We start from the raw sequence: 22,518 nt of genomic DNA on the forward strand, positions 1-22,518 counted from the left end.
TACACGATTTTAATTCTTTTTAATATTTGAATAAGATGCTCTACTCCGCGGCCTCTTTTTGGCTACGACAGTTTAATAATTTGTCATTATCAATACTAATTATCATTAATGAAATAATATTCAGTCAGAGGGCTTATTTATGGTAATAATATGTATACTAAGTGAAGGTGGCGCTTTTCTATGGCAGCCATCTTGGATGGTACACATACACAACTCTGCATTGCTCCGCCATCTTGTCAGCACTCTAGTTGTTTAATAGCTCTATGGTGTAATGTACACGATTTTAATTTTTTTAAATATTTGAAAAAGATGCTCTACTTGGCCTCTATTTGGCTACGACAGTTTAATAATTTGTCATTATCAATACTAATTATCATTAATGAAATAATATTCAGTCAGAGGGCATGGTAATAATATGTATATTAAGCCTGAAGGTGGCGCTTTCCTATGGCAGCCATCTTGGATGGTACACATACACAACTCTGCATTGCTCCGCCATCTTGTCAGCACTCTAGTTGTTTAATAGCTCTATGTTTATAGTATGCCGACTTGCTTTGACCTAATTACCGTATTGTTTCTCAAATTGTATATTCAAGCATGGAGGAAGATTCAAGAAACTATCTCAATAATAGTGTTCATTTTATGTCAATTGTTACGCTATATATTATTATATTATATAAATAAATATATATATATATATATATATGTATATATGTATATATGTATATATAGTGGCGTAGTGGAGGAATATTTAAGTATAATTGCAACACTTAACATTAGTTATTGTAATTTTTGTATACGCAGTGGAACGTTAAAAAAGTACTGCCACGAAATAGGGTGCGTCCTATTAGAAAAAATAGAAAGTTCGCTTGAAACTCGTCATTTAAGTACACGCCCCCTTCGTGGCAGTACTTTTTGAAATATGAATTTTTTTTTAATTGTTAATTGTTTCTTTTATACTAATGAACTGAGTAGTACAATAGAGGAATTAGTATAAATAAATTGTTTAATGTTTTTGTATGTTAAACTAATCAACAAAATACACAAAAATCACGTCTCAGATTGCCACATATAGATAAAATACTAAACTAATACTTAAGTAATTTTCTATGAATTATTGAAATTAATTTTTAGAAATGAAAAATATAAAAAAATTGTATCATGTCTTTTGCACCATGTAATTCCCTGTAAAAAGTGTAATTTAAAGTCTATCTGTATCTGAATGTACTAAATTGGTCTTATTCACTCTTCAAAGTGGCAATCCCTTCACAGGTCAAACATACACAAGATGCTCTGGAGTTGATTTGGTCGTGTGAAAAAAAAATGTTACAGTCACAGGAACTCGGGACCTTGGGAGTGGGAGGCAAGCATCTTAACCACCAAAATATTCAACTCCACTCCAAAAATAAAAACAAGTACAGAAATATGAGGCCAAATAAATTTATAACACCAGATATCACTTTCTGACTCCTTGGTCTGTGAAATGCAGAAAACGCAGATCACAATAATTCAATCTTTCCTAAAAAATATCTAATGCAAGTAGGTTCTAATTATAAATTAGTTGGATAAAAACCCCACATATTTATATACTTGTTTCACGATTATATACTAGGTAATGAGGTATTGTAAATAACTAAAATAGCACATTTTGAAGTAAAAACCGCATTGGAATATTACATAGGACTATTAAGTAAAACCAAATTAAATCACGCTACACCTTAGTTTGTCCTAATACAGTAGGGCTTATCTACCATATCTATATTATAAACATACTTGAAAAAATAAAACCAATACCATAAACCACAAAAAATATGAATAGGAAAACTATTAAAACATTTGATAAAGACTATCAATGTTGCAAGATACAATATACAACTTTATTTTTTTTAAATAAATGAAAAAGAAAAAATAAAATTCTGACATATGTTGTACTTAATGTAGAACCATCCATAAATATACATGAGATAAACAGTTAAATAAATAATTATTGGTAAACAAAAATTCTAATACAGTTCTAACACCAATGTTCCAATCCACACAAGTGTGTGTGATTTACCAATATAGGCCTATATTATGTCATTTTGCAATATTTATAGAAACTGTATGAGCATATCAAACCTATATAATGGGCATGAACATGTCTCATCACATCCATGTATATAGAAAATCACAGCGTATTGTGCCATACACTGTGAATATCATGTACTGACTTGAAATGCTTTTGTGTACAGTGGATACAGCAAATTGTGTTTATCTACTTTTTCTTGTGCTTTTGATCGCCTTGTTCTGTTTTTTTTTTTTTTGTTGTTCTATTGATTTAAAACTCTGAAATAAAAATGGATGAATAAACACCTATTATTCCTCCTTCAAGCTGCCTATAAATGACAGGCATCACACAACGTAAACGTGTTTGTAAGAGCTGCTCATATTCCTGGAGGCCATATGCCTATTAAATAATATGTTCTTGTTGCTGAGTTGTAAAGATTGATTGACACTGTAGACAAAACAATTATGTCAAGAAAAAATCTCAATGACAGACATGTTTTGTTGGCCTAATGCTGTATAAATTAAGGTCTTGTAATATTTTAAGTATCTTCAACAACAGAGTTATTCACTTTAATAGCCCATCAAATGTCATTCTACCAGGTTATGTTTTAAATATACAATTTATTATTAAGTCAGTTGCCAAATTCATTACAGATTCTATAATTATATTTAAGTAAAATTTACATAATAAATAAAAAATACGGAATGTTACAATTATTATAATATGTATGCATATCATCATAACAGACAGGGGCAGATCCAGAAATTCTCAAACGGGAAGGGGTGAAGGGAGGCACAACATTTTCAGAATAGATAAGCGAGTAGCATTGATATACATTGCGATTTTAAAATTCAGTGACAAAACGGGGGGCACGTCAGGCACGGATCCCACTGGATGCATGCCTGACAGAATTACTACACTTGATTTAGATCTTATTGGATTACAGTAATTATTGGAAGATGTGCAATACCGCATAAAATGCTGTTTTGTTTATATACATTTTTGATATAATACTTATAAGACTATTTATTATTTTATGTCATAAAATCAAACTATTATATAGCATAGAAAAACAAATTATACATTATGCATAGAAATTGTTTATTAATATTTTTAAAATCTAAATATAACCAAACATTTCAGTATGTAAAAAACAGTATTGCACAGTTATTCAGCAACAATAAAAAAAAAATTGGAAGTATCTGATTCTGTCTCTTGTCAAGTAAGTGTAAATAATTCAAATACTACAATACCTCAATCCACACTATTTTCATTATTTAGAATGACATTATTGCTTTTTTACAGTTTTTAGAAATATATAATGTTGACTGAGCTGTCACTATTCCAGTATACAAAGGTGTAAAGAAAAATAAATGCTTTAAATAGATAAGTCAATTGGAACACATTGCCAGCTTACATAAAAGGAAACGAAAATATCTCAGTGGGGGATATATGATTTCGAAATGAAGGGGCCCAGGGAGAGAGTTTCACAGATGAAGGGTCTATAGCGCCTCACCCCCACCATGGCTGGCGCTGAGGAAAGAAGATTTATGATTACGGTACAGTACCTCTAGATGGCTGGAAATGGCACTCTCAGTCTTAAATTTGTATAATATGTTTTTTTCTTTTTTCAATTTTTTTCATAATTTTGAAAAAAATTAGGGGGGGGAGGGGCTCCCCTTGAGTCTGCCAATGCATCTTGAGACTATGACAACCGGGGATTTCATGGTCTTTAGCATTTTTGGTCTCTAATTAGAATAATAAAAATAAAAGACATTTGTAAATTTGGGACCACAGAAAAGTGGTCTTTAATTGGAGGGAGACATGCACTGTAACAAAAATAAAAGAATGAATGGATGCAATCTGATGGAGAACTCAACCAGCACACATAAGGCAACATGTTTTATAACTTGTTATATTGAATTGATTGCCAATAATGTTGATTTAAAAATTTTTTTTATTAGGCCCACCGTTGCATTGAAATCTCCCAAAAAATAATATTTCTTCCTTAATTATAAAAATTTAAAACATTTATCAACCTCATTATTACACTGTTTACATTTACCAATAAAATTTTAGTTTTACTTTCTGCTCCATCTGGATATTTTTGGAAAAACCATTTGCTCAAATCAAGCTTGGTTTCCATACATTTGCTACACCCTATCACCAACAGATTTTGGTGATGCTGATTGGTCGGTTGAATCGGGGAACACTGGTACACTGCTACACAGTACAACTATTGCACTGGAAACACTGTAGCGACAGTGTAGCAACAGTGTAGCAAGTTTAAGGAAACTAGACTTAAGGAAACTCCTCCGATGATCTTTAAAAAAAAAGTTTGCTAAAAACAAGGTATAAAAAATTCTCACTTAATGGTTTGTACACAGTACTAGAAACTTAGCATGCACCTTCTCTGAAAAGATGGTGTACTATTCAAGACAGCTGAAACCAAGAAAAGACAAAGTCATCCAGGTTCAGAGCACATACTCATAGTGAATTTAACCAGATAAGCCACCGCAAACAAGCTTTTCTATAGCTTACGGCAGCTATTGTACATGGTGTATTGCTAATCTTGATCCACACTAGCGTACGATAATGGAACGGTGTAGAGAACGCCGGAAGCGGTATGTCGACAGGCGCCACAGAAAAGGTGCTAAGAGCAGACTGAGGGTGGTTATGCTTAGTATTAACAAGTAAACCTGAAAAGAAAAAGGTAAGTGATGAATAATAACATGAGAGTCTAAGGTCATCAAAAGATTTTGGCATTTCCTTGCCTGGTAAATATTTAGGTGTCCAAGCGTCAGTCATCACAATCTCAGCCTCCACTGTCAGTCCCAAAAAATGTAAGGATATACCTGTGGGACAAGTTTGGCTGTTTTATTCAGTGTATATATTTTGTAAAAAAAAATTACTCATGGATAGCTTTATATTTCAGTAGGGAGGTTTTGCATACAGTTAGTGTCATCATTTATGATGGCATACGCTGGTTGCTATACACCAACCGTGTTAACAACACGCATATCTCCCTCACTGCATGAAAGTGAAAAATGCATAGGAAAATTTTGGATTTCTAGTAATTTCTTTGTTTTTCTTTTCACATTTTACATAGAGTTCAAAAAATAAATGTATCTTTAATACGTACGTGCCATTTTTGAGACTTTTATAGACAGCAAGTTACGATAGGATGCGTCTCAATTTGGGGCATTAAAAAACAGTGATGCTTGGTGCTGTCAGAATTTTCCTGTAGGCCAAGGCATAGTAGTCAGGATTTTTGTGGTCAAAAAATAACCAACTCTTCTGGGCAACAAGGGAAGGAGTTCCAATTTCCAAAACCTTACATACTAAAACTTTAGGCCATGCCAAGTTCTTATTTTCAGAAGCATGATGAGAGAAGAAAACGGAATAGGCCTAGCCTAGGCTTTAGAGTAAGCTTAAGGCCCTACGCTTAAATTTCGCTGCCATTGCGAAAAGCACAGCATGGCTACAAAAAATTACGGATAGCTAAAGATATGCATGTATTTGTTTGCATGCAAAAACCTCTCTAATATCTCCAAGATACGCACCTCTCTAGACAAGATTCCTAATCGCCTGGCCCTGCTACCAAGCACAAAAGAGAACTCGCTGACTTGTGCAAGGCCTGATGCTACAATCCATTTAATGTTGGAACTTGTAGAGGGAAGGAGAATTCCCAAGACTAATACACCAGTCAGGCACTAAAAAATAAATTGCAAAATAGTTTAAATTAATGTAGAATTACTTTTCCAAAATACAGTTAAATGCAAAATGGAGATTTGTTGGAAGTGAAAAGTCATGGTAGTTAGAAAGGAGAGGTAATGTGCTGATGGAAAATGGCCTGATTACATACCTTGATTATAACTACCATAAATGTTAGACTGAGCAGGATACTAAGCTCATAAAGAACAAATGTTGGAAAAACATGCAATCCTGAAAAGACAAACAAAACCAATTAATGTACTACATAATATTATTGTTAATTGATAACATTCTTAATACATATTGTCATATACAAAACAGAAGAATGAAACATCAATCATTTTGGAAACAATTTAAATAGAGCTTTGCTAATTGGTCCTTTTAAAAAAGATACAGTTTTTTAATGTTGTGGGATTCAATCAATATTTTCAAATTTGAAAATACAAACATACAGCAATCAATTCTGATTCCTGTAGGTTCATCATAAATATGTGGTCACTCAAAAAATTGATTGAAAATGATTACATAAGCATTCATATGTTGTTCTTTATGTTGGAAACTTGAGTTAAATGTTATGCATTTATACAGCACAAAATATGAGGGTCTCTATTTAAAAAAAAAAGTGAATCAAATGTAATTAGAAAAACAAGGAAAGAAACTCCAAGCTAGCACCAAAATAGCAGTAAGGTGATACACCCTTGTCACTGAGAAAGATCTGTCAAAGTGTACCCTGTCCAGCACCAGTTGAGTCTCGGCCACCCAGGACACAGGCTCCCCCTATCTTGAAAGAACAAGAAAAAAAGCTAGAAAAAAAATGAAATTTTGATATCATCAGCAAAAACAATGGTGTGATACTTACCAATAGATGCAAAGAATAATGCAGCAAAGAAGTCTTTGAGCGGTTCGACTAGATGCTGTATCTCATCCACCAATGAGTGTCCCTGAGTGCTGAGTATTGCACCAGCTAAGAAGCAGCCAAGCTCCATGGAGATTCCAAATAAGTTGGTTATCTACAGTAACATACAACAGATATTATATAACCAAAATTAATTACTCATGATATAATGCTCTCACAAAAAGCCTACTCATTTTACAAGATCTGTGAAAAAGACAAAAATTAAAATGTTTTTTTTGAAAACAAATAAATTATGAAATTTCAAGTAGGGAAAAAGAAAGCAAACAAATCAGTTGTCATGATTTACAAATGTTTTAATTAGCAAGTCTATGCAAAAAAAAAAATAAAAAATATTAGAATTGTTATGCAAATGTTAACTGGCAAAGGATACAATTGTAATTTCTCATTTGAATGCTAATAAAGCAATTTTAATATTGAATTAAACAGATATATATTTAACCTCATAGATTATGTATACAATGACTTTACCACAATCCAGACAAACCTTGGTTAAGGGTTGAACACAAGTGATACAAACAGGAAGTTCAGTAGGTGACACACTCTAAAATAAGCAATTACGATTATGTGACTGTTGTTGAGGAAACAATTTGTTCCTTTTTGGCAAATGTCTGGCAAATAAAAAAATCAGTCTGGTATATCTCTGTGTGTAACAGGGCATTTAAGCAATAACATGGCTATAAACTGCCAACAATGGCAATTAATAGCGAGGAAGGCAATAAATAAATAAATATCAAGAAAATATTGAAGTTGTTTTTTTTGTCATAGTCTGTATAGCTAATCAATATTAATCTCCATTATCAGATTTAATGACTCTCCTAAGTTCAGGGTAAATTTTTATATTGTTATTGTTAAATGTACTAGATCAAGATGTATGATAATTATGAGCTACAAAATCTAGAAAAAGAAATCTAAATTGTATCAATTGTTATATAGTTAACAGCCTTAATTGATTAAAATGAAAAAGCTGGTAATCAGCAGATTGATATCTTTATAGTATATCTGTTAAATCAGCTAAACTTATTTAAAAAAAAAACATATGAGTAAATGAGCTATTAATAATGTTAATGATACTTTAATAAAGACAAAGATTATTATATAGATATTTAGTATAGTGTACATCAGCTTATGCTATACCTATGATAAAAAACATAAAAAAATACATTAAATGCAGTCTTGATCAATATATAAGTGTTGGTCTTTTGGGACCTGTCTGCCCTGAAGAACGTATGAGGTAATACAGTAACCTGAAGGCCACAATACTATTGTATTCAAAATGACCTGTAATCTCCTCACTTTGTTCTAGCACTAGTTGCCTCAACTTATTAATCACTAGCAGTCAGTCAATGCAGTAGCCACAGTATTCTGGAGTGCAGCTCTCAGGACAACTTTCCAAAAATATATCCAGAAAGAAATCTGGTAGGTAAAAACTATTATTTTTTCGCTCCATATAAAATATTTTTTTGATTGATATTTTTGCTAGCACATAAGGTAATTGCTGTATGTTTTTTAACAATTATATATAAAACTTTTTTTTATGTTGGATTACTCTAGGGGTAATCATCCTTTGAAAGTTCCATGATCCAATACTACATGTAAAAAGTTCATTATTAGAAAAAAACTTCAATCAAGTATCTACAGTATCTCATGCAGATGTACTCAAAACAGCCTGGAATATTACATTTTTATAGCATTAATCTGCAAAGTTTGAAATGGAATGATTATGGTATGTTAAATAAAATAGTGGACAGAAACAAAAAAAAAAAAAAAATTGAACAGCAAAATCTTCAAGCAAGTGACTTTTGTGCAGTGATTTGTACAAGCTTTCAAATTATTTTTCAGACAACACTGAAAACAACTATGCATATGAACTTGTTAGTACTGTGTGTTGCCATGCAACACTTTGTTATCCAAGCTGCGAGTAAGGAAGGTATCCAGGCAAATTTAGATGAGTATATGATGCCTGGAATTCCAGGGCTACCAGGCCTGCATGGACCACCGGGAATTGATGGGAATACAGGCATTAATGGCTTTACAGGACACCAAGGCTTTCCTGGAAAGGTTGGACCTAGAGGCCCACAAGGGCCAGATGGAATAATGGGAACAATGGGTCAAATTGGACGGCCTGGACTTTATGGTTTAGCGGGTGTGATGGGGGCTGAAGGCTACAGAGGTGTTCCTGGGAATCACGGTTCTAAAGGACTATCTGGTCCTAAAGGAAAGTCTGGTAAAACTGGCAGTAAAGGCTTAAAAGGAGACCCAGGTAGTGGTCAAGTACCTCAAGATGATATAGTTGCATTTACCGTTGCCAGGGCAACAGAAATGTCTGCGAGTAAGCCAATCAGCATTGATTTCACACATATATTATCCGATATAAATGGTGACTTTGACATGGTAAACGACTCATTCACATGTCGAATTCCCGGCGTCTACCTCTTCAGTTTTTCTTTTGCGTCAGATAGCGCGACCAGTCCATCCGTAAACATGGTACGCAACAGCTCAAACCTCCTGGGTTCATATTCGACAAGTGTTTTCTCTGTTGTGCAGACGTCTACAAACATGATGGTTTTAAATCTTGTGAAGGGAGACACTATTTATCTTGAACTCAGTACAGGGTCTAGTATCCATTGCAGGGGCAAGATGCTCTGTAGTTTTACAGGGGTGCTATTTCATGCCACGTAGAACATTTTCAACTGATATTACTACAGCTAGGCAAGTTCAACAGCAATCAACATCGTGTTGTTAAAAGACAACTCATAAGTGCGTAATTACGAGATCACAAAAAAAAACTTTGAAAGCTTGAAGAAACAATTGCGGTATACAAAACGCAAGTAGTACAGTAAAGAAGATGCTTTAGACCAGTGGTTCTCAACCTTGTTGCATTTGTGGACCCTTTGGACCTGCAAAAAACTTTTCACGGATCCCATGTCTAAATATACTCATTGTCCACATCCCAACAATTTTTTAAAATGTATATAGCAATTCTAGGTGGCCAGAATGACACTATCAGACTCAACATTTAGGGCGACTCATGGTTGATATTCTACCAATAAGGTTATGGATAGAAGATGGGTTCGCCAAATTACGACATCTGGGATCTTCAAATTCGACATAGACGAGAAGGGAGGGGTGCAGACAGCAATTTTTACAGACAGGGGAATTAATCTACCATGGTTGGGGCTGAGGCAGGAAATTCTTATGTTTATGGCACTTCTAAATGGCCAGAAATGACACTGTCAGACCCAAAATTGGAATGTAATATTCTGTTATCCTCCATTTACTTTTAATTTTGTCATAAAAAACAAATTTAAAATATTCTATCAAATCACCAATAAAATAGTGGAACTAAATTTGAACTCGTCACTTCAGACAAGTTAGGGGATCTGCCGCACATTTAAACTTTAACCCTCAGGAAGCATGCACGACACGGATTGAAAAATATTTAAATGCTCAAATTATGGCCTATAAAACGCTCTAATTAAGTTAAAGAAACATAATTTTGAGCATTATAAAAGTTTTACGCACTTGTTAATCATGTCATTACGCGTTTTGCACGGTAATGGCACAGAAAGTTGACTCCTCATATGAGATATACATATGTCAACTCTCATCGAAAAACGCCTGTTGGTGGGGGGTTCAGTACCAACAGTTATAAAATTTGACAAAGATTTCAAGGAAAAAAGATAAAGGGGGGGGGGGGGCGTGTAGGTGTGTCAGAAAAACATTTATTTCCACCATGATGACATCATCAAAATGTAAAAATAAGTCACATTTATGAAAAAAATTGTCTCAGCTAAAAGTTTGGAGACAATCGATCATGGATAAGCGAGATACACTCAAATGAGTATTTTAGTAAATGACGTCATAGATAAGAATTCGGTTTTTTGAATTTAGATGATCTATAAAAAACATATCTACAACTCATGTGCTTTCAGAATATGTAATGAAATTTGGGGGTCATCTTTCATCCTAAGGAGCTTTAACTGCTTTCATATTTTCACAGTATGAAACAATTTACAGTGAACGAAGTCCTGGGTATTTCATTATTGTCAAGGCATGATCCCACTGTAGTAAGACAAAAAAAAATAATGGAATCATGAAGAAGTTGTTCTAGTAATCTAGCAGACCACTGAATTTATAGCGGACCACCAAATTTTTCGCGGACCCTCTGCAGACCCCTTTGACTTGGCGGACCCCCTATTATTTTTTGCAGACCCCTAAGGGGTCCGCGGACCTCAGGTTGGGAACCACTCCTTTAGACAATCTCTAAATCCAAGCATAACGTTTTTTTTTAAATAGTATTGTTTAAGGTGATTTGTACCTGCTGTATATAATTCCTTTGTACAATTTAATTTTGGTATTATTAATTTTAATGTATTTTATGGTTTTATGAACAATATAATATTAACAATACTATTACAGTTATATATATGCATTTATGTGCTTTACATTATCATACATAGTTTTTAATTTTACAAATTTTAACTAGTATTTAGTACAAATTTAGTAATTCTTAAGATTATTAGTGAATAAATGAGATTTAAGAAAGCAAAAATAGTTGTCCAGTGTCAGATGCTTGGATGTACCCTGTCATTTTAATGTACACATTACGGCCAAAAGCACGCCACTCACTCATTCTATGTAGAACCCAACACCACAACGCACATGTACCAGATCGTTATTAATTACAATCCCTTCACACTGTGCTCAGAGAGATTCATTGTATGAGGGGTACAACCGTGATTGCCAGGCTTAAAACTACTGTAATTACAGTGCAACTTTTTGTAGTCTAAAACATTTTATTCATCAATTCATACATCTATCCATCATTCATTTTATTAATCCATTCATTTATTAACAAACCTCAATCTTGGCTCTATTAGCATACTTCTGTCTACCTCTTATTGACTTATATATGATGTATAATTGAAAAAAAAACCTTAAATAGTATGTTTTATACTATCTATTATTATTATTATTATTATTATTATTATTATTATTATTATTATTATTATAATATTTGGTTATTCATATAGCACCTTTATTTGCAGATACAAAGCGCTTTTGACCCCGGTCATTGGGTCTACATGCTTATGTGTTGATGCTGTAATCAGCAGAGAAGCAGGCAACCCCACCAAGTACCCATTTATACTCCTGTGTGGAGAGAAGCAATGCAGATAAAGTGCCTTTGCACAAGGACAGAAGCGAAATGGAGAGCGAAGGATTGAGGCTGAGAAACCAAACCATTTCCAGCCACGCCAAACCACTTGATACACCTTTATAAAGCTGAAGAGTTTAAATGTTATGCACAACCTTTCATCCATTTATGTTATACAGTACAAACTTTCTCAATAATTAGGTAATGACCACATCAATTTTCATGTATACAAGAAATTTTGCTGACTGATCTGCTTCAAATGCAATGTCTTGCAAAGTAGTGGTTTTGTTGCAGTAAGCCTGGTCCTCCAAGAGTAGATTATCTCAACCTGCAGAACTTGTGGTATCTACTGAGTGTGCTCTGAAGACTATATTTCCTTTCAGATCTTTAGTTGCCGGTTGACTTCCATCTGCTGCTCTCTTTGTGTTTCAGGTTTGAAACTCAAGTTTAAATAGTGAAACAATTCATTTGTTTTCAATATTTTTTATAGATGAATTTGTGTATTTTTTAATATTTTTTTGAAAAATTATAAAATTAAAAAAATCTTTAATTCTTGTTTTTCATTGTTTTTTTTACAGGATAGCGGTTTATTCACCCCGGTATCGGCCTTTAGCCCATTATTCTTTCTTAGCATGCCAGTCATTTTGTAGTTCATTTTTATGTGTTTTTGGATATGAAAATGCCGAATTTATAATTAAATAAATATATTTGTTTCCTTTTTTTAACTGAATAAGTTTTTTTTATTGTATATCTAGTTTCCACATTAAAATACTTTTACTTGTAACCAGCATAGGACTTTGAAATGGGATAGGTGATATCACATTAAAAACATGTCCAAAATAAAGAATTACTTCATTTTCTTTTGTTCTGTAGTTATAAAATATATACTAACACTTGTTGATGATTTCTCCTATATTTTCCAGAAATTTGATGCAACATGATATCCAGGTTGCAAGTGTGTGTCTTCATTGTAGGCCTATGTACAGTCTCTTTTAGCCAGGGAGTGCTGACCCCGGAAGAGGACCCAAATGACATGCAAAATACTTGCCAAGCCCGGTGTGGTATCCCAGGGGTACCTGGAAACCCGGGAATGCCCGGTTTACCCGGTAGAGATGGAATTCCAGGACGCGATGGAATAAGAGGGATGGAAGGGCTACAAGGGAATGCTGGTACCCGGGGTCCACCTGGAATCAGAGGACCGATGGGACACCAAGGTGAGACTGGAGTTCCAGGTCTTGACGGACCTCCTGGTGCACCTGGAATTGATGGCGTCCCCGGTATAAATGGTGAGAGAGGAATAATGGGCAACCCCGGCCCAAAAGGTTCTCGTGGGCAACGTGGCGAAAAAGGTATAAAAGGAGATTCTGGGACAAACTCCATAGATAATATCAACATGGTTGCTTTTACTGTTGACAGAAGTAGTGACCTCACTACAACGGAAACAGAGGACGCCCTCATTGACTTCGATCATGCCACAACTGATCTCAACAACCATTTTGATTTGTCGACAGACACGTTCATCTGCAAACTTGCAGGCGTCTACCTCTTTACATTCACATTTGGTTCTAACACCGCAAACACGCATTCCATTTGGCTTAAGAGGAACAGTGACAATATTATGGGGACATTTGCACGAAGTGATTTCTCAATCACGCAGGCATCCACAAACACGGTAGTGCTGAACTTAGTAAAGGGAGACATAATACAGATGGTGTTGGAAGCAGGCTATAGCCTTCACTGTGGGGAAGACAACCCATGTAGCTTCACTGGAGCTCTACTCCATGCCACTATGGCAGAATAAGTCATTTACATTAATAAAAGGTACAGAGAACTCTGTTGTATTTTATAACACTTGTACATTTTTGCTGTAGCTAATATGGAATCCATTACATTTTTTTAATATAATTTTAAAAATTTAATATTGTTTGGTAAATCTGTGTATTTTTAGTCGCTATGCTCTGTATGCCTCATTCAATTAAAATTTCTATTAATGTATTTTTGTATATAATCAGAACAATATAGAGATTACCTTCAAAAAGCATAGTTAAATGAAGTACTTTGATAAACATTACAGAAAATACCACCGGTTAAACTACAACTGATGAGTTAAACATAAAATATTATCTGATATTATTGGTTATGCAATTTATATACTAGCTTCTTTGTTTTTCGAGTTTGCACTATATGTCAAAATGAATAATATTAAAAAGGATTTAAATAGTCATCAATCAAATCATTTACATATTTTTTACTTTCAAGACTTACCATTAACATGACAAAAGCCAGCGATACAACACCTAGTAAAAGTAGTTCCTTGCTTGCTTCGCCTCTCAGTCGGTAAAATATGGGTGAAACTAAGTATCGACTAATGAAAAAACTAAGCATTAACACTGTCCATAAAGCTGAAAGAAAAATGCAAAAATGTTTTTAGAAAGGGGACCACTTTAATGATGAAGTGAATTATTAAAAGTAAACATTCATTACACATTGCAAGTTCTTTGAGATACATACATAAAATATATATAATAACTATACTGAATTTTAAATGTAGCTTTTTTTGTAGTGATGGTTCGAATTCTGCAAATTCCATCATGTTGGTCATGAGCAACATGAATCCACAAAGTACACACTTGTTTTAAAGCATCATACTAAACATGACAAACTACTTAACTATGCATGTATACAGAATAGGTTTTGTTATAAGCATCATACTCAACACTTTACTCCATAAACATCGTATCACAATAGCATGGGTCGACTCAAGGTTGGAATTATTGGTAACCAGAAAAAATGAAAAACAGTAAAAACCCTTAAAGTGCAACCCTTAGTATACTTACATGCAAAAAGCTCAAACACCAACAGAAGTGTACGGAACAGATTCAAGGCAAAAGAAGGAGAGTGGCCACCAGCCTCCAGAGGCTTCTCAGCGCCTGCCAAGGCCGGAAGAATTGCCACAAGTAGTCCAAGTTGGACGTCTTGTACCACTAGGATGCCTAGCAATGTAGAGCTGTAATCTGGATCCTCGATATCTAAGGGAAATAAATGAAATGATAATAATGAAATGTTAAAATATATCGGTGGTACAGGTTATTCGCCTACCTTTACCTTTACCTAAAAAATTTGAACAAAACATTAAATTGCACATAAAATGATCAATCAAGGAAGCATTCCTATCAAGCAAGCATTCCGATCAACCAACAGCAAGCAAGTCACCAATTATAAGATGGATTTTTATACTTCTAATACATGAGGCTTAGAGTGTAGAGCTGTTTATAGTCGTGAGCAGTGGCAGACCGTAGGGTAAATTGCAATGTATACTAGGTATTGGCCTATCTAGGATGTGCAAGAGGCGCGCGCAGCCAACCCTTAAAATACTCGTCCATCCCCCGGTCGTGCCTCCCGCCCACAAGTCCTGCTGAAGTAGTTAAAATCACCTTAAATCAACTTATTTTGCGAGTTAGCCCCTCACCTAATCACCGGTCCCCCACTTTACATTCCAACCCCCATAAGCTCCCTTACATTTCAAGATCTCTACGCCACTGATGCCAGAGCCTGCTAGTAGGAAAATTTTGTAAGCCTACTACTATACAGAATCAGATTGTGTTCTCTAGTCAAAATAAAATGTATGTTATTTTCAATACTGGCATGGTTATAGTATCTTCTTTTCAATCAAAAGAATTCCTATTCCTGTATTTTAACAAATTTCAACCTCAATAACAATAATTCTAAGTTTCTTCTATACCAGTCATATGTATGTCTTTAATCACTGAGAAGAATACAGTACCCGATCAGCAGTGGAGGTCCTGATTTGTGAGAACAGCATGCGCACATACTGTACTCTTGGAAGCAGCGCTTCCATTCCAGTGTTAAATTGCCTATTCTAAAACCACCACACGGTTGTCACAATAGCAAATTTAAGCGTTGTAGGGTATGCTCTAACTTTCATTGACTCACTGAATACATGATTGGCTGATATTGAAAACCAGACACGCAGAAATTCTAAGCAGCTGAGAGTACGATGTGATAGGCCCGACTGTGACTTATCCTGACTTATCCTAGTTACCAAAGTAGGCCAAACATTGAAAACCTTCCAATTCTACTATTCCAATGAACTGTAGCAATCTACTCGAAAAATTAATGTTTATATATAAGATTGTGGCTAAGAAATGCTAAATAAAACAGAGAAACTGTACTATATATTTTAAAATTTGTTTAGCTAGGGTATGCACTACATACCTTGCTTGCCTTGACGGTCCACCACTGGTCGTGAGAACCCAGCCATTACTGGGTTTGAACCCACAACCATGCAAGCATCTAATAGCCACTAATCTGCTCAACTCAAACCCAGTTAATTGTTACATATTGTACACCATATATAAAGAAGAAATTGAAATAATAGAATTGTATTGCTGAATTAAACTTGTGTAACATTCTCCTTGGTCAAATAACTACCCAAGAAATGAAGAAAAGTACTCAAGTGAATGTTGCCCTTGCAGAATAAAATGGTATTATGTACTGTATTTGGAAGATAGGCCCTACATTTTGCTTTCGTTTTTAGCCAGATAGAAGACCAATAAAAGCAGCCAAACATTGGAATTCAGGCGATGAAACAGGGGTTTGTCTTATACGGCCGACATAAAAAAATCCTCCAAAAAACTTCTCAAACTCGGGTGTCTCTTAAACGCGAATCGCCTTTACGTAAGCATATACAGTATACTTAAAAGCCTGCAATCTAAGGCTACTGAAGCCCAAAAAGTAAACATGGTTACCTCAAAATTCTGTCCCAATCACCATGTCCAAAAACTAATCATGGCTACATCAAGTATCTACATCTCTAGTGATCTACATAACTTTTCTCAAGTTATTTTTCCTACCTATGAGTATTTCAAGAAAGTGAAGTAGTATAGCATTAGGAGGTTTGTGTCCAAATTAAGCCATTACACACATTAGAAAACAAATTTTATAGATATAAACTTACCAGAATTAGTTCTCAGTGCTACTGGTAAATATATTGAAAAACAGTAATAAAATCATCAAATTGCACTTAAATTCAATCAAAGATTCATTTGTTTAATTTATTTATTTATTTTGCATCCATTCAAATAAAACAATTTACAAAACAATGACATACAAAAATCAAATAAAAATTGCCAGTACAAACGGAGAATGGATGCATGTACAACCCATAAAACCCAATTAAAGTTGATTTATTTCCAATGGGGTCCAAAGCAGAACATCAGAATCAGTATACTGTATAAATATAGAGGCCCAAATATATAAAAGACAGTACGATTCACTATAAAATGGTAGACTGTGGCAAAACATAGAATGTATATTAATATTATGGAAAATAAAATTTGCTAACTTAATATGATAACATGTGATTTTAAAATCAAAATTGCAGGGAGTAACATGAAAAAAAAATCAAATCACACAGTTGCAACAAAATAAATTAAAGACCAAAATTATAAAATATGCTAATGGTATATTAGTTTCATTCCTGTTTAACTATAATTATAATTTTTGGAGTTCTGATAATACTGTACTCTAACATTAAATAATAATGGTTTACGGTTTTAAATTTTATATTAAAAAAATAATAACTTTCTAGAATTAGATAAATGAAAAACATACCTTCAGCTTTGCCATGTTTATGAGCAGAGCCTAAAAACTTGACAACCAGAGGTGTACTGGATAAAGAAAGACAAGCTGCAATGAATACGCTGTGCCGTGGGACAATATGAAGAAAATAACCGAACACCAGGCCAAAGCAAATCATTAGGGTGGTCATAGACAAACTACCACATACTGCAACATGTAATACCTTCAAAGAAATAGCAAGTTATTTCACCAGAAACAGAAAATACTGGGGAATTCAATTACATCACGCCATTATCAATTCATTATAACAGTCATATTCAAGATGATCATCATCGTCATTGCCCTCGGCATCATCATCATATAGTAGTAATTATTATCCTAATATTCTTATTAAATTAAAAATGAAGTAAATAGTACTCAAACTGCAAACCTACCTTCCTTATCTTTTCTGGTGAAAATTCCAACCCCACACAGAATAGTATAAAAAATGCCCCAAATTCACTTAATGTTTCTACCTGAACAACAGCCTAAACAAAAAACAAACACAAAAATATAGGATTAATTTTTGGCAATTTTGAATTTATTAATAATAATAATAATAATAATAATAATAATAATAATTTTTAAAGCACAAACATCACCACCATAATTGTTTTGGGATTTTAATGTTGTTATTGGAAATAAACAATTGCATAAAAAGTTCCAAATTGGAATATACTGTACATAATTAGACATGAATCCAAATGTAATTGTATTTTCTACTACTCAGGCAGTCTTTATCTGTGTTTGTGTCTTTCTTAACAAAAGTACAAATGGGTACCGGCATATGCTGGGATGGTAAACAGACTCGCTGTGAGGAGGAATGGCGATCCCCTCAAAGCATTGCACACTCCGGCCCCAACTCTTAAGCAAGAGGGATGGGCATTGTAGACCTGTAAAGCTTCTTACCTTAATGGCTCCAAAGCCTGATGAGCCCAGAATAACCCCTGCCATGATATAGCCAAACATTGCAGGCAGATGAAGAGAGTTACAAAGCCAACCACAAGCAAAGGCTAATATCACCAGCATTAAAATGTCCTACAATGATAGTAATCAACATTAAACTAAACATTCTCCAAAAACTTTAATTTCGATTTTGCGCTTAGAAGGCTAAACCTAACAGAATAAATAGTATTGCACAATAGTAAACTTTTATGAGAAATAAAATTTTAAAAAAAAGTCTACCTAAAATTCCTTGAGTAATGTTAAATTACATCATGGAATTCAAGAAATCTAATGAATTTCCAATTGTTCTGTCATTTGTCTACAGCTGACTTGAAGTAAATTGAATATTTATTTTACTTGATATTGTACAAGGGGCAAAAAGGGAAATTTACCAATAATTTTAGATATGTTATAAATGTTTTTCAGTCAAAACATAACCGCTCATATTTAAAGAAAACAGGCTTGATAATTTCAAAGATTGTATTGTTCTTTGTTTTGTATTGGACATGATATAAAATTTAAATTACTGGGTAGTGGTCTCCATATTATGTGCCCTATAAAGGTCAACCATTGTTATTATTAAAATGCCCAGAAGGGAACAAATTTCTCAGCTTTCTAGATGCAATCAATTTCTTTCCAGAACCCAATGGTTATATCTTCAAAATTTGTCAGCTCTTGCTGGCCATCTTAGCCTCCTGTCAAACATAATCCAAGTATTACAAAAAAATGGCATTAAAGCACTTGCTAGCTACTGGGCTTGTGGCAAATTATCTTGTGATATATAAGAATATGAAAATGTTTACACCCAAGATATAATTTCAGTGTTTCCTACCTGAATGAAGTGATGGTCTTCATGAGGAACAGTTGTGTCCTTTGGTTTGGTCAGAACATACTGATTATTACTAGTGTCCACTAACAGACTCATAACATCTTGATGATTGGCTTGTGCTTTCGAACGGTTTACATTCTTACCATTCTCGTCCAATCTGACCACTGCTTCAATAAATGCACCTCGGACCTAAAAAAAAGATTTTCTTTATACTTTATCAAGAAAGACAAAGAGGGAAACTTTTGAACACGTGATTCCATAACATTCTTTAATGTATTAATATTAATCAATAAGGCAGAATATATACTGATCTCTCTATGCGCTGTTTAAAAGATATTACCTAGTTCATTATTCAATCAGTCAGTATTTCAATATATTCAGTATAAGATACAATAAAAAGTGAAAAATGAACAAGTGAAGAAAAATCTGCCAGTTATGAATGCGAAAAAAGATATAAATTTATATTTGGTTGACAAAATGGTATACACACAGCTAAAATTATATTTTCAAATACAGTATCACACAGCACAAGTTTTTTGGGCTTGTCTTAGTCAAAAAATATAATAAATAAAATATATAACATGAAGACTATTATCATCATACCTGCTTTGACTGATCAAAGGCATGCTCTTCGATACGGTGTTCAAGTTTATCTGCTGCTATGGCAACCTCCTCCAGGATTTCATCCAGGATGAAATCAACTTTGCTCCGATTGGATGGAGAGGAGGCGTTGCCAAGGTGTTTCAAATGTTCTTGATATTCAATCTGGTGCTTCTCAGCTGCTAGGAGGTCATTGAACTCCTGCTCCTCCCTCAGGGTAGCCTCCCTTAGTGCCTCAAGCCTCAAAAGACTGCTATCTTTCATATTTATAAGGTCTTTGTAATCACCCTGCAGGTCTCTCCGCAGTGAATTTATTGCCATAAATATTGAGTTTTCGCTCTCGTTCAACTCCTTTTGGAATATCTCAAATGTGTGCACTTGAAATTCTCTCTCTGGTTCCTCGATTCCTTGCTTCATCCTTACGTCAGCAATTGCAGCATTCAATTTTTTTATAACTTTTTCTTTCGTTGAGAGAAGTCCAATAAGATTTACACAAGAGTCTTTCAGCCATGTTGTGTAACCTTTTTGTTCTGCTGCATCTTTGTGTTTGTCTACGAGCAAGCGCCCTCTATGTAGTTTCAATTCATGATTAGCTAAGTTTTTCGGGATCGGTTTTACTTTGACACTTTCAACAACAGCAAACACCACAATAATCTGTCCAATGAGGTTTAGCAAATCCATCGTTAATGGTCTTTAGGTAGAGAATAATTCAGGAAAACCCAACATTCCTAATAAATAATAAAGTCTCATTATATTTCAGATAAAAACAATTATTCAGGCATTTTACGGCTGGAATCACAAATTTGAGCTGGTTTTTATATGTATCATAAAAAAACTAGTGCAATTAAAAAAAATTTACAGTATGGTACTACACTAGGCCTAGGTCTTCTAGTTTGTCCTCAAGAAATGTAGTTGTACTGTAATGAATGGAATATTGAAATAAAAAACATTTGTTTTGTCTGAAAATTAAGGTTTGGTCCTTAATTTAGTTTAGGCCTAGGTTTTCATAAAAAAAACTGCGGCTAAATAAAATGCTGTGGTTAGGGATACGGTAGTATACCGTATCTTATTTTCCGTTTGCTAAAGGTACGGTAAACTGCATCATCCAATAAAATGCCGCCACCGGTGTGGCATAATTGTTCATGAAGACTTGTAAAATCAGTCCCTGAATGCAGAGGAAGTTGGAGAAGTAACATTTTAAATAGTGTCTTTTTACAAATTACTGTAAGCCTTACTGAACTCCGTATCATGTGTCACCTCACACTCTTACAAAAATACATTTAAGACAATGTTCAAACAAACAATACAAGCATACTACAATTATTCATTTAATGGGCCAACCCATCATATTTTACAAATCTCATATCATACGCCTATTTGTGAAGTTAAGATATGGTACTGAACTGTTCTATATTGCACAACTCAACTGCCTACTGTGATCCAGATCTGCCTACGCCTCAGGAACCCCCTCCGCGTTCCAGTGGTTCTGAGCATCTGAGCAACCATGTCCATTAGGCCTAGGCCAGTAGTATAGATGGCTAGCTAGCTGGGCTGGCCTAGGCCTAGATAGAGTGGTTTAGCCTAGCTAGGCCTTAAGTTATAGGCCTAGTAGTAGGCTAGCCTAACTGAATACAGATCATTTCAGTCGCGCTTCGTTTCGGTCGCGCCTCACTTCGGTCGCGCTTCGTTTCGGTCGCGGTTTGTTTTCAACAAATATATGGAGCGCCAATGGAGTTGCGAAAACGCCAAATTTAATATAACCATAGAGAAAATAGAACATAGAACTGTTCTATTTTCTCTATGATATAACTAGGCCTAATTATCATTGTAAGTTCGTCAATCGGTTTTTCATACTGTTGTTAAATTTATGTTCTGTTGTCTTTCTATTACTAAGTAACAACATAGGCTACTTAAAAGCAAATAAAATGAGTACTATAGTATTAATAACTAAATTTCAATTAATACTATGGTATTTATAGGTTAATTTCTAGTTTGTTGCATTCCTAGTACAATGTTACTCTTTTATCGGACGGTTTTTATTTTCGTTTTGTTATCGATCCTACGCTTCCTACTACATAACAAATACAGTAAAAAAATGAATACTAAAAATTTGGTATTTCTCGTAGTACGGTACGGTATTGTTTTTTGATTATTTATAAAAATCAAACTTTTTATAAGGAAAAACCAGCCAACTCGTTATTTAAATTACTGTAACATTAGTTTATTAACAATTACTTTTATTAGTATTAAAGTTTATTATTGTTACTATATTACTGTATCACTTGTTGCTATTTTTATTTTTTTACAGAAACAAGGCGAAGTTGACAAAGTTTGAGATACGTTTTTTTTTAATTGTTTGTTGCGATATATATATTGATATAATTTTTATTATTATGCTTGAATGAAATGAAACCAGTAACTTCGAATCGTCTGCGCTGGCTGCTGATCATGTTTATAAAATACAAAAATAAATAAATGGATAATAAAATATATATTTGTTATATGATGCCATGTGTAATGTAAATAAATATGTATAAATTATATATAATATTATATGTATAAATATATATATGTATGTGTATATAGAGGTCTATATATATATATATATATATATTAATATAGGCCTATATAGTTGCTAGGTACATCTTATATGCTTATATAAAGTCATATAT

The 22,518-nt window shown here is 33.9% G+C and overlaps 2 protein-coding genes across 5 annotated transcripts in view; one reads left to right on the top strand and one right to left on the bottom strand.

The window, feature by feature from the left end:
- Nucleotides 1-1,424: 1,424 nt before the first annotated feature.
- LOC117100509 (transmembrane and coiled-coil domain-containing protein 3-like) overlaps nt 1,425-22,518 on the bottom strand; it is a 23,207-nt gene continuing 2,113 nt past the window's right edge. Inside the window, exons 2-13 of one of the 2 annotated variants that reach the window (XM_033240240.1) lie at nt 19,850-20,574; nt 19,250-19,435; nt 18,382-18,510; nt 17,868-17,960; nt 17,467-17,656; nt 16,811-16,828; nt 14,670-14,861; nt 14,098-14,234; nt 6,621-6,771; nt 5,913-5,992; nt 5,611-5,760; nt 1,425-4,746 (exon numbers count right to left, since the gene is read on the bottom strand). In XM_033240240.1, coding sequence (XP_033096131.1) covers nt 4,630-4,746; nt 5,611-5,760; nt 5,913-5,992; nt 6,621-6,771; nt 14,098-14,234; nt 14,670-14,861; nt 16,811-16,828; nt 17,467-17,656; nt 17,868-17,960; nt 18,382-18,510; nt 19,250-19,435; nt 19,850-20,527 — 2,121 coding nt within the window. In that variant the 5' untranslated portion in view covers nt 20,528-20,574 and the 3' untranslated portion in view covers nt 1,425-4,629. The remainder of the gene's footprint in view (nt 4,747-5,610; nt 5,761-5,912; nt 5,993-6,620; nt 6,772-14,097; nt 14,235-14,669; nt 14,862-16,810; nt 16,829-17,466; nt 17,657-17,867; nt 17,961-18,381; nt 18,511-19,249; nt 19,436-19,849; nt 20,575-22,518) is intronic. The other variant, XM_033240241.1, reaches the window with a different exon arrangement.
- Nucleotides 7,703-14,065, top strand: LOC117100510 (collagen alpha-1(X) chain-like). Of its 3 annotated transcripts, XM_033240243.1 has the most exons (3): nt 7,974-8,093; nt 11,726-12,033; nt 12,756-14,065. In XM_033240243.1, the coding sequence occupies exon 3, from the start codon at nt 12,770-12,772 to the stop codon at nt 13,631-13,633; it is 864 nt and encodes a 287-aa protein (XP_033096134.1). In that variant the 5' UTR covers nt 7,974-8,093; nt 11,726-12,033; nt 12,756-12,769; the 3' UTR covers nt 13,634-14,065. The 3 variants fall into 3 exon arrangements, with proteins under 3 accessions (XP_033096135.1, XP_033096133.1, XP_033096134.1); XM_033240244.1 differs by lacking the exons at nt 11,726-12,033; nt 12,756-14,065 and adding an exon at nt 8,517-10,760 and having other exon boundaries at nt 7,703-8,093; XM_033240242.1 differs by lacking the exon at nt 11,726-12,033 and having other exon boundaries at nt 7,961-8,093.

The sequence above is a fragment of the Anneissia japonica genome, unplaced genomic scaffold (assembly GCF_011630105.1).
Source record: "Anneissia japonica isolate Jap-2015-1 unplaced genomic scaffold, ASM1163010v1 scaffold685_len2926416_cov193, whole genome shotgun sequence".
Classification (NCBI taxonomy): domain Eukaryota; kingdom Metazoa; phylum Echinodermata; class Crinoidea; order Comatulida; family Comatulidae; genus Anneissia; species Anneissia japonica.

What these genes read in the sequence shown, in the direction of transcription:
- LOC117100510 (XM_033240242.1), top strand. Translation starts at nt 12,770, where the DNA reads ATGATATCCAGGTTGCAAGTGTGTGTCTTCATTGTAGGCCTATGTACA.